This window comes from Gadus macrocephalus, chromosome 14 (assembly GCF_031168955.1).
Source record: "Gadus macrocephalus chromosome 14, ASM3116895v1".
NCBI classification, from domain to species: Eukaryota; Metazoa; Chordata; class Actinopteri; order Gadiformes; family Gadidae; genus Gadus; species Gadus macrocephalus.
Window position 1 is genome coordinate 4,554,789 of NC_082395.1, and position 17,481 is coordinate 4,572,269.

The 17,481-nt window shown below is 44.8% G+C and overlaps 1 protein-coding gene across 3 annotated transcripts in view; it reads right to left on the minus strand.

Moving 5' to 3' along the window:
* The window catches only part of lrrk1 (leucine-rich repeat kinase 1), a 33,764-nt gene extending 17,196 nt beyond the window's left edge, over positions 1-16,568 (minus strand). The window contains exons 1-7 of one of the 3 annotated variants that reach the window (XM_060071036.1): positions 16,342-16,568; positions 14,842-14,984; positions 7,256-7,476; positions 4,028-4,199; positions 3,250-3,429; positions 2,030-2,166; positions 1,432-1,658 (exon numbers count right to left, since the gene is read on the minus strand). In XM_060071036.1, coding sequence (XP_059927019.1) covers positions 1,432-1,658; positions 2,030-2,166; positions 3,250-3,429; positions 4,028-4,199; positions 7,256-7,476; positions 14,842-14,911 — 1,007 coding nt within the window. In that variant the 5' untranslated portion in view covers positions 14,912-14,984; positions 16,342-16,568. Of the gene's footprint in view, positions 1-1,431; positions 1,659-2,029; positions 2,167-3,249; positions 3,430-4,027; positions 4,200-7,255; positions 7,477-11,321; positions 11,562-14,841; positions 14,985-16,341 lie in introns of those variants that run through there. The other 2 variants (XM_060071035.1, XM_060071037.1) reach the window with 2 other exon arrangements.
* Between the last annotated feature and the right edge of the window lie 913 nt (positions 16,569-17,481).

Consider the following 17,481-nt stretch of genomic DNA (forward strand, 5'->3'; position numbering starts at 1 on the left):
ATAAATAATATTTTTGCAGAAATGTGCAACCTGCACTCTTGCTCCTGAGTAACATTTGAGACTCTACTCTCCGACACACGTCTCTCGCACTTTGCCGGCGTGCATGTTGAGTTAAAAGTGCAGTGGACTGTGGTCGAGATTGGTTCTCCACGCAACCCTATTCATGCTGACTCCTCACCCCAGGACATTTTCCAGCAACCCAACAGGAAAAAATAAAGTCTGCAATTAAATGTAATTAAATGAGATGGGACAAAGTAGCATGGAGCTACACTCCCTCATTATGTTAAAAATAAAATAATCTCGTCTTGCTGAGACCTAGACCTGCACAGTGTCTTGTGACGCCCTGAATATCAATAAGAATACATATTTTCTAGCTATTGAATTGAAAACACGTATATAAATATATGAAAGAGAGAGAGAGAGATATTTAAGAATTATTCGCCTCATGCTCTCGACCTTCGGTCTCGGGGGCTATTCCCCGCTATTCACGGATATTCATGATTGCCTCAGGCAAATAATAGTTCAATATAATTATTAAACAGGCACACACTCACAAACAAACACATTATAAAGCACTGATATACTGCGCTGGATGATGAGTGGATTTCCGAATGTCTGTCTGCACAGACACACGCACTCTCACACACACACACACGCACACGCACACGCACACGCACACGCACACACACACACACACACACACACATAAACGTTAATGTATTAAAATGTATTATTTGTTTTTAGGAGCGTGATGAGACGGACATTTTGCGATGAAAACAATATCCAGAGTTTGAGATCTCAATCACGGGATATTGCCCAATATCCCGAGATAGCGAACCAATCAAATTGCGCCATCTTAGGAGGTTCACGTGTAGCATATGCTAAATATATATCTATATTTCTACACAGATATATCTCCTACACCTACGCTCAGAGATGCGGGAGATGAAATAGCTTTAAATGAATCAAATCATCACAAACGTTTTACTGAGGAGTCAAGGGGATATTTTCTTCTAAGAAAAACTTCAGAAATGTCTTCAAACGACTATCTTCAATCACTCCTAAAAGCCTGCTGCTACTCCTCGCTCAGACTGGGGTGCGGGGGCCTCGGTAACTCCAAGGTTCTGCTCCGGGCTAGATTCCTTTGACTCATAATAACAAATAGCTAAAATTCCTCTGAGTAAAGGAGCAAAGAACCATAGTGGCTTTCAGTTAGGCCTACCCTCCTCATCCACATCCTCATCGTCAAAAACGCTTATCCGGGGCGGGTCGCGGGGGGGCAGCAGACTTCCCTTGCCCTGGCCACTTTGAGCAGCTCTGAAGGGGGGATTCCGAGGCGTTCCCAGGCCAGTGTTGAGGTATAATCTCTCCACCTAGTCCTGGGTCTTCCCCGTGGCCTCCTCCCCCGTCCTTACCAGACGTCCGACCCACCTGGTGCATATGACCTCCTGGGAGCAGTGTGTGGCGGGCAACTCTCGGAGCAGGTTGTCCGACAGGTCCAGGGTCCGCAGCTGGACCAGTCCCCAGGGCACCATGGAGGGCAGGGCGCCCAGCGCGTTGGAGGACAGGTCCATGTGGGTGAGCCGGCAGGACAGGTCCATGAACCAGTCCAGCTCCAGCCAGGGCAGCTTCAGGCCGCTCCAGCACACGCTCAGCACCTGACCAAAGCGTGGGCCCAGGGACTCTTTACACCACGAAGCTATCATCAACCACACATATAGGTGTCGTCACATCTACAGTATGTGTAGCGTACGTATTTGTGTTGCTTCCTCTGGGTCAAAGTGCAATTTGCTTAATTTGTTAGCCTTGTTAGCCTTGACGTTGGAGTAAGAAAAAACGAACTGGAAAGAATTTACTCAACAACTTGTTGGCGGTCGTTTCTGACCTGCAATTAAAGGAAATAATTGACCCTAAATTGCAGACATTTTCAATTAGCCTTCTTATAGTCAAATGGGTAAGTGGGTGTGGGGGTGTGTGTGTAAGATAAGCGACACCAACCCAACATGGACACACACACACAAACACACACCTCGTCCCCCTGTGCGTCTGTGTCCTGCTTCAGCCTCTGTCTCAGCAGCTGCTTGCTGAAGGCCGGATGGTCCATCAGGGTGTAGGAGGAGAAACCAGCTCCATTCTGCAGCAGGAAGCACGCTATGTCCTCATTGGCTGACACACCCACACGCGCACACACACACACAAACAAACATGGGCACACACACACGTGCGCAGACACACACACACACACACACACAGCACAAACACACACACACACACACATAAACGTTAATGTATTAAAATATAAGGGCAAGCCAAGTCATTGTACAAGAAATAACCGATCAATCACAAAACCAGTTGACAAACAGCCACTGAAGGGGAATGCATTAACAGTTTGTTTTGCAGTTATGGCGCCAGGTGTCTGCCAGCTGAACCTGGTCATTTTTCATTCTGCCACAGACTCCTGCTTCAAAGCCATCCAATATCCTGTATGATAATAGCCAAGGTTACTGCGCAGGAATATCCGCCCATGTGCGATATCAATATCTAGAAAACCTGTTCTCTTTTTCTTTTGCATCACCTACACGGTCTTCCAAGATCTTTCCTCTCTGGAATACGTTCTGGCTTCGCAATGAGGAAATCTCAATTAGCATATAGATGTCGATTACGATTTGATATAACGTGTCTGTTAAGTACAGCCCAGTAATTATCTGAAAGGACTGCACAAGAAAGAGGTAAGCCGTTTTTTTGATTGAGTCGGCCATTTCTTTAACCCACCCAACGTAATTCTTTTCGCGACAGTCATCACTTTCGTGCAAAACTCGATTTGAATAAAATAAAAACAAATCCCTTGGTTGCTTGATCTGACATGTGGACAGGTTTTAGATACTTAGCAGTTCAAATATTTCAAACAAAAAACAAGTCACAGCTGTGGGAAAAAGTTACTTTCAAAAGAAAACCCAGGCTCTAACTCTGGGTTTAACCTCTTAAATAAAAAATATTATCAGACACCGTGCTCACGTTTATATTCATGCAAGCATATGAATTTACTTGAAAAACCACATCAACCGCAACAACTACATTTCCCATGATGCACCGCTGTCATGAATGCAACAAGAACCAAAACATGGAGAGTATGGACTGCACCGTAGGTGTGAAGGCCTGCCTCGAGGTGGCCACCAGAGGGCCTTCAGACAGCCTGCAGAGGGGCTCCAGAGGGCCTCCAGAAAGCCTCCAGGTGGCAGTAGGTCTTACCTGCCTGTGCAGCGGCGTAGAGTGGAAGGCCCGTGATGACGGCGAACTCGTCGCTGTGGATGCCGCAGTCGCGGGCGTCGGCGTTGTAGGCGTGCACCAGCAGCCGCACCACGTCCAGATGCCCCCGTCGGCACGCCGTGGCCAGCATCCAGTTCAGCAGGTCGGCCCGCAGACAGGGCCCTGGGCACGAACAGACACACACGCACGATATTGACAGGCAGACACATGCACGCGCACACACACACACACACACACACACACATTCCAATGTTCCCAGGCTGCCAAAATGGAGGCGTTCATGAGACATGATGTCAAAATTCAAGCCCTATACAGACTTAAACAATGAGCAGGCAGGGGTTAATTTGCTCCAGGTTACCAGGTAAAGGGTAGACTGTAGACATCAGGGTTTGAATCCAGAACAGTTTGGCTGGCAGTCAAACAGTTATGCCTCTCTCTCTCCCCCTCACTCTTCTACCCTTCCCTCCCCCTCACTCTCCCACCTTAAGTGACTCTTCATAAGCACTCTGGTGCAGACTAGCTGCCTTGCATCATCAAGCTGGCTGCTACACACCGCTAGTTCCCTTCCACCAACCCACACACACTCACTGTGTAGTGTTTGGTCACTTGAAAAGCGTCATTTAAATGCCCTTAATTAAAATGCTGATGATGATGATGATGATGATGATGATGATGATGATTTTATTGCTATGTTGATTACTATTATGATGTTCTGTATCATGATTATTGCGATGGTAATGCTGACGCTGGTGAAGGTTACCGGGCACCGAGTCCAGCAGCTCCCGGGCCACCCCGGCGTGGCCGTAGTGGGCCGCCAGGATGGCGGGGTTGTGGTCCGAGGGGTCCTGGGGTACCACCACGCGCGCCTCCTTCAGCAGGTAGCGCACGCCCGCCTCGTCCCCGTGCTGCGTGGCCACGCACAGCAGACGCACCTGGAGACCCCGTGCACGCACACGCGCGCGCGCACACACACACACACACACACACACACACACACACACACACACACACACACACACACACACACACACACACACACACACACACACACACACACACACACACACACACACACACACACACACACAAACACGCACACACACAGAAACACAAGCATGCAAAAACACACACACACACAATCACAAACACACACACACACACACACAAACACGCACACATACACACACACACACACACACACAGAAACACAAGCATACAAAAACACACATACATACACACGTACACACACACACACACACACACACACACAAACACACACATGCACACAGAAACACACACGCACGCACAACCATGCACACACAGAAACACAGACACACACAAAAGGAATATGAATGCATAATTTGGAAAACAATTAAAAGCGCAAGTGTTTAGTTTAGTTAAGGTTAGTTTATTAGGATCCCCATTCGCCATTACACTATGCAACAGCTACTCTTCCTTGGGTCCACATTTAACAAGAAAAAACATACAATAAATCAACAATGCACGAAAACAGGATAGAGAAGAAAACAGAAGTGTTAGGTGAGCAGTGTGTGAACGATCCTGATGAGGTGAAGGGAGCTGTATGTTCGGGGAGAGTCCCAAGGACATCTGCAGCCCTTTCTTCACAAACTAAGTCCTGGGTTCAATTAATTGAAAGTGCATTCAATGCCCCTTGACCTTCATAACGGCATAACGACTGAAACAATATCCGTAATGCACACAAACCCTTCTGTATGGTCTACGCATGAAAATATGGAAAGGTATCTATAGAAGAACTACTCAGCTTTCTGATTATTTGTGTTTGAGTAATAAATCATTTGAGCGTTATGTTATTCCCAGATATCACACTAGGAGGAACTATTTTAAAGTTTAACAATCAAACATAGAAAGAATACACAGATAATGTTTCAAACAAACAATACAAAACCTTATTTTAGCCTCGTCTATTACCAGACTACACTATGAATTTCCTCAAGGTAAAAGGTCAATACTAACAACCACAGGAAAGTGTCCATTAGAGAAAATGTTACCAAATGTCAATACTGAAAGTCTTTCTCCAAAACAGACATAGTCTCTGACTGTACAGGGAGTATCAGAGAATGTGTTCCACTCAATACATCCTCACTCCATTTCAGGTCTCCTTATATGATGATTGATTCATGATTCATAGATATATATATATTTATGAATTGTATGGGGGCAGTTCAAAACAATGTGTAAAAAATATACACCTTTTGCATCTGCCAGTAGATGGCGGCAGATATCCAGGAAAATGTTCAAATGTTTTAGCAAATTCATAGATTCGTCCATTCAAAGACCTACCTTAGTCCAAAGACTAATCTTCAGGCTCTAAAAGGCTGGTGAAAACGTTGACTCACTTTGCCATCCTTATTGAGTCTACAAACCAAAACAAATCTGCACTAAAACAGTTGACATCGACGTGTCTTGTAGTCCTAAACTTTGGGAAGAGAGGACTGGTTTTTCCAGGTTGGGCAAATAACAGGTTTCTGCCTTTTCCTTCTGGCCCTAGTTATACAATCGTTTATTGCATTATTAATGCTCCATATCAGATTGTGTAACATCGTCGATTTCAAAAGGAGGTTGACACAAACAAGGCTGCCTCAGAGATGTTTTGAACCATGGCATCAGTTGGTAAGCAGCACGGTTAAGCTCATGAGGTTGAACCCCATCCACACGTGCACAAAGGTGGTTTGTTACAGTATTATTCAAACACTGGTAATGCAAGCTCAGTATTGGTCAGCCAAATAGTTACCATATCAATGAGGTATTTCCTCTTTGATGCTTTCCGAATCGCAGACACTATTAACTCATTATTACATTTACATTTACATTTAGGGCATTTAGCAGACGCTTTATCCAAAGCGACTTACATCAGTTAATACACACATTGTCACACCGACGGCAGAGTCAACCATGCAAGGCGACAGCCAGCTCGTCAGGAGCAGCTCATCATGCACATTTATCCAAAGCAACTCACTGAGTGAGCTACTCTATGTAAAGTATCCCCTACAGATATGACAATGGGCAGGGGAAAGGGGAATCTAACCCAGAACTATTCACTAACACGTGCCTAGCCTCTCTTCATGTCTTCCCCCTCCTGTCATGAATACAGCAGCAGTAGCAGCAACGTGTGCGCTCATGTTAGCGAACAGAGAAGTAGGCCAGTTCTCCCCTGGCATCGCGGCACAGCGGAACAACAACAAGCGCAACGTGCGAGCTGACGCCTAAATCCGCCCGTCAGACAGACACACTTCCCTCTCCATCAACACTCCCTGCATCCTAGAGGAATACAACATCCCCCCCCATCACTGAGATCAGACCGTTCTGACAATCAGTATGTGGTGCAGAAAACCTGCATATGAGTTGATAGGGAGAATCGAAGACTTCTTGAGTGTTATGAACACACGAGTCGGCACTAAACAAGAGGGTTTAAAGTTAAACAGAACGGCTGCTTATCTGCAAAATATGAATCTGACACATCGATTCAATTCAATTCAATTCAATTCAATTCAATTAAATTCAATTCAATTCAATTCAATTGGTTCAGTCTTCCAGAGTGTGTGTGTGTGTGTGTGTGTGTGTGTGTGTGTGTGTGTGTGTGTGTGTGTGTGTGTGTGTGTGTGTGTGTGTGTGTGTGTGTGTGTGTGTGTGTGTGTGTGTGTGTGTGTGTGTGTGTGTGTGAGATCGATTTACATCGATACCTGGGATAACCTTCTCTCTTAATACGCAACAATACAATCACACCGCATCAACAGAGCGACAGTCCAACACTTCAAGTGTGTGTGTGTGTGTGTGTGTGTGTGTGTGTGTGTGATTGAGTGAGTGACTTTTTTAGAGATGGCGGCTGGTGTCCTCAGAAGACAATCGGAGCTCATCGTCTTCTGCGAACGAAAGCCCCCCCCCTCTCCGAGACAACACACACCTCGGGTTTCATCCAGACACTTCCAGGAGACCTGGGTCCACTCACCCCCTGCAGCCTGGCCATCCCCAGGGTGCACTCCACGCAGCAGGCCTGCCGGAGGAGCTCCCGGGCCGCGTCCCGCTGCCCGTCCTCATATGCCGCCTGGATGTTCTCCAGCGTGGGGGAGGTCCCGAGGGAGGAGGAGGGCGAGGGGGAGAAGGTCCCTCCCCCCGGACCCCCCGCCAGTGAGGCCTTGGCTCCCATGTCGTCGCTCCCAAGATCTGGACCTGGACGACCCGGGAACGCACCCGGGATGGGATGGGAGATGGACAGAGGGTTGAGGGGAAGGAGGCAGAGAGACAGAGATGCCTTTGTGTTTGTTTCTGTGTGTGTGCAGGGGGGGGTGTAGAGGAGAGAAAGAGAGCCCCCCAGGATGAGGGGAGCACGATCAAAGCCAGACAGCCAGTGGCGTGCTGCAGGTCCAAGGCGTCTAGTAAACGGGAGAGCAGCTAACAGGCGCGCACGGAACTAGGTCACCCTACTTAAGAATGCTCTCTTAACATGGGTTACAGCAGAACTCACTGGATTAACACACAAGCACGCGCACATGCATGCGCACGATCACACACACACACACACACACACACACACACACACACACACACACACACACACACACACACACACACACACACACACACACACACACACACACACACACACAAGCACACTCACACACACACACACACACACACTCTGGAAGACTGAACCAAGTGTTACCAGGTTGGTGCACGATTCATCTTGAAACAGAAACAGTCTGAGACCCTAATCACTCATTTCTGTTTTTCTTTTCTTTTTCTCTTTGCATGATTCTCACAGAGGAAATACTTTTTTGAAATTGACCACAGTGGCCGAAGTCATTCAACACACACATAGTTTTGTTATGTTGGCAACTTTTTAAAGAAAGTGAGTGTATGAGACGGGTGCTTTCTGGAGATGGGGTTCACACCGAGAAACCGCCCAGCTGGTCAAAGTCAAAATCGACAAAATCGTCACAGCCGATAACGGCTGTGACGATAACGACCCCACTCACTACCTGTTTTCCCTTTGTTTCTTTATTGAAACATCAACTTTGTCAGTCATTCTGTTCATTAGTCATTGGTCTATTTACCTGTGGTCCATGTATTTAAGTTCCCTAGTGTCTGGCCGAGTTTGTCAGTTCCTGTTTGTTTCTGCCTGTGCTCATCAAGCAAAGCATCCTTTGCACCAACTTTGAGTCTGATGTCTGCTTTAGGGTTCACCTCCCCCCACAAACCCTGTCAGAAGAAACTGACGAACGAAAATAACCCAGGATGTTTATGGCAGTGAGTTTATCGCTGGCTGTATCCTGGAGAAGATTGCAGCACTTATTCCACAGCCATCTAGCCCTGTTCCTGACCTGCCTAGCCCTGTTCCAGACCTGCCTAGCCCTGTTCCAGACCTGCCTAGCCCTGTTCCAGACCTGCCTAGCCCGGTTCCTGACCTGCCTAGCCCTGTTCCAGACCTGCCTAGCCCGGTTCCTGACCTGTCTAGCCCTGTTCCAGACCTGCCTAGCCCGGTTCCTCTCCTGTCTAGCCCTGTTCCTGACTTGTCTAGCCCTGTTCCTAAGTTCTGCAGCCAGGAGGTGCAGCAGAGCTTCCACTACAGCCTGAGGAAGTCCCAGAAGGAAATCCTTGGAACACGTGTAAAGAAAAGGACGATGGAAGGAGGGGAGGGTTCATTGTTTGATAACTAGCTTCCCCTCCCACATATGTTTTTCATGGTCAAATACAACTGCTACATGGCGCCACAGTATGTTGGAGAGTGGCCAACTTGGACTCATCACGCCAGAGGGAGCAGATTAATGAGAACATCCTCTACGGGATTTGAAATGACGACAGATTCAAATCATACAGACCAAATGCTGTGATCATTGACATTGTAATGATAAGGTGACCACCCTAAAAACACAGCACTCTGATTGCAAGTAAATGTGCCCAATTGAAACATAATTTTAGAAGGGAAGTCTAGGAAGAAAGGATGTCTCGAGTAACTGATATATTAAACCTAATAACACTTGTCAAGAGAGCTACATTTTCATGCAGCGATCTCTGACTCCTTGGCTGCTCTCCATGTTGACAACATTGTGATTTACTGGCAGTGGTTTACTTAGTTCTCTCCTGGTAACGGTGGGGCTGTTTGTGACCAGACCTGGGAGGATTTGAGGGCACTTCCCGCAGAAACAAGATTTTCATGTGTTGATTTCAAGATTTTCGGATAATTTTCGTCTATGATAAACCTTGGTTCACAAAATGCACCAAAATAATGGTCTATAATAATGATGAATATATAATTGAGATGATTATACACCACCGCTGCTAACAGAAGAAAAAAAGGAAAATAAATGAGAAAATTACGTCATAAAGTAAAAACTACTAAGAACTATGCGTCTTTACACCTAGTAAAATCCCATTATTATAGGGTGAAGGAAAAACAATAATAATAATAATAATAATAATAATAAATACATTTGATTTGTATTGCGCTTTTCTCTTCCTCAAAGCGCTTATGAATATCCCTCATATCAGGTTAGTGTCTCCCCTAGTGTGCAGTTTTTGAGTGAAAGGCATCTAAAGCTATATAAGCAATGGAGAATTTGAGAGTACTTCCTTGGATTCGCACTGTAGAAGTTTCCAGCCAGACACAAGTTTTTAGTTGTTTTTCCTTTAACTATGTAAGTGTGCTATTCTTAAATGTAAACTGCACTCTTCAGGGCCGCCTATGAATAATTGAATGAGAGAGAGGGAAAGAGAGGGAAGAGAGAGAGAGAGAGAGAGAGAGAGAGAGAGAGAGAGAGAGAGAGAGAGAGAGAGAGAGTGAGTGACCAGCCTAGGCAACATGAGAAATCCTCGGGGGGTGAAACCATTAGACATAAAACTTGATTGATCCCTCCCTTCCTCCTACATCAATATAGCCCATCCTGGGCTGGCTCTCTATGTCTGCTGGGGGCTCCTCAACCAAAGACCGAACGTTTACAGGCTTGAGCAGGGCTAATGGCTGCTCAGGTCTCATGGCGGAGAGCGTGGGGAAGGATCCGTACGCAGTGATGAGGAAGAGGGGTACACTGCTTCATGCCTGTGAGTCACCATGGTCGAGCCGGTCTATGGGGCGATGTAGCGGTACCTTTTAACGATAAACGTTAAAAGGGAATGCGGGACATATTTTAATATCAGTATGGAAGAAGATAGAAGCAAAGGAGATGACATAATAACTTTCATCAGCATGGTTTTAGACTAGAAAGGTTTTAGACTACAATAGTGAATGTCAGCAAACCCCCTGACTCACATCGATACTCTCTGGAGAGACAGCATCACTCTTTATTTGACACAGACAGCCTGAAGCTGCACACTGGAATTTGATGCTACAGAATCTCTCTTTCATACAGATGCTGCAATATCAATTTATAAGTGTATAAAAAATCTGCAATGATAAGGGGAAGTTCTGTTTTTCTCTTGTCTCTTGTGTGAAGATGTTTGATCCACCTAATGTTTATGTGTAACGAATAAATACATTTTAATTGCATTGCCCTTTGCAACGATACCTAAACTGACAAAAAGATGCTTGTCTTCAGTCAGTACTGTAGTTCGCCCAAAAGAGCCAATTACTTACATGATTGCACCCAACACACCACCACCTCAAACAAAGTGACATCTTAAAATGCAAAGGCACATCACAAAAACAACGTCCACCACACAAACAGGGACCTCCCCTATTCTGTCCTCAGACACTGATTCAATCAGACACAGCTATTGTCAATTGAATCAGCTATTGATTTTGTGTGAAAACTTTATCCATTAAGATAATTTCTTCAATTCAATCAACTAATTGATGCAGGAGCACAGCGTTGACAGTAGCCTCGATCTACAAAGTCCAACACACTGCATGTAAACAAAAGTGCTGGTGTGTGTGTGTGTGTGTGTGTGTGTGTGTGTGTGTGTGTGTGTGTGTGTGTGTGTGTGTGTGTGTGTGTGTGTGTGTGTGTGTGCAGCGTCATTCAGAGGAGGTGGTCTGGGGAATTTCTTCCTGTAGTCTCTCCTTGTCCACTCTCTCTTACCTGCTCATGGTGAAACGCTCAACTCTTCCCTGCCTTTCTCCTCCATCACCAACACCGGCACCACGTCTTCCACACGCTCCATTGCTCAACTGCTCTGTGTAGGTTTGTCCTCTGACGTTTTGTCCTATAGCTCCTCCGGTTACAACGCTGATACGGTCACCTCTCTCCTCATCCTTCACTGTGGGTGAATGGCTATTCCTCCCCCACCACCCAGACCCCCACTCTCTGTTAAGCCCCGCCCCTCCAGCTAGATTTAATAAGCACAGAGCGGGAGAGAGAGAGAGAGAGAGAGAGAGAGAGAGAGAGAGAGAGAGAGAGAGAGAGAGAGAGAGAGAGAGTAGGAGAGAGCTAGAGTGAGATGGAGAGAGCTAGTGAGGGAGAAAGTGTGGGAGAGCAAGAGTGAGTGCCCGAGAGAGAGAGATAGCGATTGAGATAGAAAAAGCGGGAGAGCGCGATAGAGGGAGAATGAGAGAGAGAGACAGAGTAAGAGAGAGAGAGAGAGCGAGTGAGACGATGCTGGGGTTCCCAAACAAAGGAGCAGTATTTTCTAATCATTCTCTTATTATTATTCCTCTCACTCTCCCTCGCTCTCCCCCCTTCTCCCTCTCTCTCTCTGTGGGTTGATTCATGATTCTGTGGTACTGAGAATACGGTGAATACAATTATTGTATTTTCTTTGTTGTCTCTTCTCCAGACCTGTACAGACCTTGTTAGTTTCTGTACTAAAACCCAGCTGCTCCCAACCCCCTCCAAGTAATGACCTAGAGCTATATTATCTCTCTCTGCCAATATCTACATCAAAAGCACTATTTTTGATTTTAGCCATATATCTCAACTTTGCCATCTGAGTGAGAGAGAGAGAGAGAGAGAGAGAGAGAGAGAGAGAGAGAGAGAGAGAGAGAGAGAGAGAGAGAGAGAGAGAGAGAGAGAGAGAGAGAGCGATAGAGAGAATGTGTGTGATTGTGATTCAACGCTCCAGAGAGTCCAGACATGGGCCCACCTTGGGTCAACTTCTCAAGTGTGTGTGTGTGTGTGTGTGTGTGTGTGTGTGTGTGTGTGTGTGTGTGTGTGTGTGTGTGTGTGTGTGTGTGTGTGTGTGTGTGTGTGCAGCATGTATAGTAACACTTTGTATGCACACACGTGCAAGCAAACACACACACACACACACACACACACACACACACACACACACACACACACACACACACACACACACACACACACACACACACACACACACACACACACACACACACACACACACACAGCACAGTGTTGCTTCAACGGCATGACAGCCCACACCTTGTTTCAGTTCTCCTTGTACTTAAAAATAGATCCCCAGAGACTTCACAGATGCACTTTGGTGACAGAAAGGCACAAAAGAAACCATCAAGAGGGTACCAAATTGCAAAAATGTTTGGCTTTCATGTCATATTAAAAACGTTCAACTGTCAAGTTGATTGCTCAGTTTTTAATGAGCAAAGCAATAGCAGGTCTCGTAAAGCAGTAAAAACATGCTGGTAGCTACACTAAGTCATAAGTAGGACTGCGACTGTGAATTTTACATCGCAAAATTAACAGAAATAAATTACAGCCATATTAATTACGTCGAAAGCTGATCTTACATACTCTTTACACCAACCTAGTACTGGTTTGTAGTACACAGCTAAAGAGAGCATCAGCCTAGGTCACTTCATGTGTTTAAGATGTGTTTCGGTGCATGCGTGGGATTTCTATTCAACGTGTGGGCGCAGCAACGTAAATCCTTCTGCAATGCAAGGCTGCCAGCTCTACGATGCCTTAGTACAGGGAAGTAATGGAATTCTTGTGCCCTGCTATGCAATGACTCAGCCAGCATGTACGAGGCCTTACATAGCCTGGCCTCTACTGTACAATACAATCAACTATTGCTGCGCTGCACTACAATTATTCAACAGCTCGGTCTAATGCAGTTCATTATCTATTTATAAAACAATTATGTATGACCCAGTCATTTGATTGGACGAGAGGGATTCCATGAGTGTTGATATGGAAAGTAGCAACCCTGGGACTTTTAACTATATATGTATCACTCCACTTTACAGGTGTTTCTGGTAATTACCCCTAATTACAGTAACAATCATGGCGGTGTTAACTCATCAGAATCACACATGCCACCAAAGCGACCGCCGATAAGACTCTTATTTCACTGGAAGCACAATACATGGAAACATCCAGATGAATGTACATCATACACGGTAGCTGGCCTGTGTTAAGGTGCAGGCCTGCACAAAGCAGCAGAACATAAATGTTTGTGTTGCCTAGCAACAGTCAAGTCCAGTTGCGAAACTGTTCCGTGTTTGGCGGAGCCAAATAAATGATTAAGTGAACAAACAGATCTGTCGTCGCTTAGTACTGTTAACTTTGTAGAGCTGTGATTATCGTCTGTGGGCTGAGTACCGATGATGAACACACAGCCATGCTAATATTCTGTATAAAAGCACTCTTTAAAATTGCTTAAAAATACAACAGTTCAGACCGGAAGATTTGAATAGAGAGGAGGCATTCAATGAGCACTATATCACAGCACTGGTACATTTAATTTTACGTGCATCACCTGTATGCTTTTCAGGTGTTTAATAATAACCCTTAATTACATTAACGATGGTAAGCTGTTAACTCATCTGAGTCACACATGCCACCAAAGCAACTGTCTGCAACACACAACAGAATCTTATCTCGCTGGTTGCCCAAAAATGTAAAACTTACAGTTAAATGTACGCGTTACAAGGCAGCAAGCTAGTGCGCAGAAATGTTTTGTGTTGCTTGGCAACAGTCCAGTCCCAGTCCAGTGGTGGATCTGTTTGTATCGCTGGATCAAAAAAAAAACTATCAAACTAACCAATCCTCATCTGTTGTCACTGTTAATAAAGGTCTATAAATACTAATAAATACTAATAGATGGCGCTTGCAGGACTGCTGTGATTATCTTCGGTACCTGTCAGTACAGAGGCACTCCCTCCCGTGTGATACTGCTGAAGTCATACCGGTGTATATTATAATCAGTCCCCAACAGATGGCAGGGGACAAGGATGGGTGATGGTGGAGGAACCTGGCAGGAAGACAGCTGCACCACTGCGACGCATACTCTGACTGAGCTACAACTTGGCAGCATTCATCATTGTGAGTGATATAGGAAAACATTAGCATAGAGAATATAGCTTTATCCTCATTCATCCTCTGTCATCAAAGGTCCCATTTGTTTTATATTCTATCACTGTTTAGCAGATGGTTTTATCCAGAGGGGCAGTGGATTGAGATGTGTGTCGTTATATGAGCAGGTAGGGTTAGGTCTTTGCCCAGGGATGCCTGCTATTAAATGTGGGTACAGGGGTTTGAACCAAGTACATTTCGTCTAGGAGTCAAACACCCCAGACACAACTCTACCCTGCCCCTTTAATAAATACAAAACATTTCATAATTAAGCATAGTAATGTAAAATATGGTTTCGGATTAACAGCAGGTACAATTGAAGACTCACCATCTTGTTCCTCCATGTCGCTGTGTGTGTCCACAGTGCCCTGGGAGATGCCTACAGACCAATAGGACATGCCGGCTCTTCCTCCTGACCCTCCTCTTCCTCTGGAAAGGGGTTACAGTGGAGCTCCCAGCTTGGGGGTGAAGCTAGAGGCCCGAGAGAATGGACAAGGGCTCAAGTCAGCGTTTATGCTCGATCACAATGACATGCAAAGAAATTGAAGCAAAGGACCTAACAGCTGCAACATGTTGTTGTTCTGATGAAGTCAGACCTAATAAGTTAAGAATTCATTGCAATTACAATTAGGGCATTTAGCAGACGCTTTTATCCAAAGCGACCTAAATCGGTTAATACACACATTGACACACCAACGGCAGAGTCAACCATGCAAGACGACCGCCAGCTCGTCAGGAGCAGTTAGGGTTAAGTGTCTTGCTCAGTGAGACATCAACACTCGGCTAGGAGGAGCTGGGGATCTAACTGGCAACCTTTCGGTTTCAAAACAACTACCCTACCTCCTGAGCTCACCCCGACCCGATCCTCATTGTCAGCCTAAAATTGGACTTTACCAAAATTTGGTTATTACAAATGGGTATTGTTCCCTGATAACGATGGAGGATATGACACACTTTTAAAGATGCATTTGTTGTAATGATTGTCTGTCTGTGTGTTATAAAAAGTCAATTGAATGACTGATTTACCTCATTCAATTATTTATATTACTTACATTTAGATTTATTTCTTTATGTATGTTTGTGGCCAAACTTTCAAGAAAATATTTTACGAGGGGACTTTTCACGACATGGGCACCGGCATGTGTCACCTAGAACCACAACTCTCTCTCCACAACTCTGTCACCTAGAACCACACAATAAATGACGTCTGGCTCGGACTGAGATTTATGCATTGCGCAAGGATCGCGAGAATGCGGTCTGGGAGACTCTGGTGTCCGTTGTAAGTAACGTTCGGAAAACACAGTGAAACAAAGTAAAACTAAACCATTAAATGGGAGACATGACTCATTTTTCCCTTCCCATGTCCAGTCAGTTCCGACATACACAAAACAGTCACACAAGGGCACGCACACACGCGCGCAAACACACACACGCGCGGCAAAAACACACACACACACACACACACACACACACACACACACACACACACACACACACACACACACACACACACACACACACACACACATACACACACACACACACACACACAGGGTCCATAACAACTCCATCACTGTCGCTGTGCAAACTGACCTGAATAATGGAATATTAATAAATACGTTTTTGGAAAAACGCTTAAACGAACAGGCAGCGGGTTACAACTCCAAGTTGAACCATGCAATATAACTTTCGTTACACACACACAAACGCATACAACACTTGTCAATAAATTGACTTAATCGCAACGAGTATTCAACCAAAACATCATTCATTAGTCATTAAACACAACACAAGTACTGAGTTTCCGCAACATGTTCAGTAGACTCACCGCAGGACTCAGCGCATAAATCCAGCGCTTGAACGACGTTAACAGCAGACCCGCGGAACTCGAAATAAAGAGATGAATTCACTTGACTTCCTGATTTTACAGAACTGATACTATCCACGCTTAAAGCGCTGATCCTGGAGTTTATCGTTATCCCGCTCTACCGCAACTCAATTTCCGGTCTTAAACTTCTTTTTTGCAGTGTACGCCAGTTTTTAACAATCTCCACTGAGAGAAGAACATGATGACATGACAAGAAAATGAACAAAAAAACAACAACAACAAGGAGGCTACGAGTTATGGGTTTTTTTACAAAAAATTGGACGAAGCAAGAACCGAACGATTTAACGAAAAGGGATATCTCTCTATCAGAAGACTCTCCTTCTCTCTCGCCGTTACACCCATGTAACTGAGAGTCCCCCTTTCTCTCCTCTCGCCGTTACACCCATGTAACTGAGAGTCCCTCAGCTGGGCGGATTGTCTGTCTTGTTTCTACACTGTTTTGGCATTGCAATGCATTACATTTTCTGTGCACGAATACGCGTGCACGAGTAAAGACAAGTAAAAAAAAAAAGCAAACCATGTTTTTTTTTTTTTATTATTTAGATGTTCAATTTAAATATGAAATGCTGATGACATGTAATACATATTAGAATACATATTTCTCTGTATGTCCGGGCGATGAACAATCCTAAATATATAACAAAGTTCAATCTAATTATTATTGTTATAACTATTGCATAAGCATTTGAGGACCTAGAAAATGGTCAGAAATGTTTCTGTCGTTGGTGTTAAACATATGAACGCATATTACGTTCATTTGTTTACAAAAATGTTTCTAATTGAAAAAAGAATAAGGGTGGCCATTTTTGAAAAAAGACAAATACAAAAAACAACACAAGGGGATCAATTCAGTTTGCACCAACTCTCTTCATGTAGAAATAACATTCTTCTTATGTAACAGTATTAAAAAAGTCACCATTGAGGTAAATATTACCTCACTTGAAATGGGGAAAAAAGTGTGATTTCCTTCCAACATGTGAAAGGGATGAAACTGCCCATCAAAACAGAGCATTTTATAGTAGATCAAAATAATAGAACTGACTGAAGGCTACTAAAGTATAACACAAAGGATGATAAAAG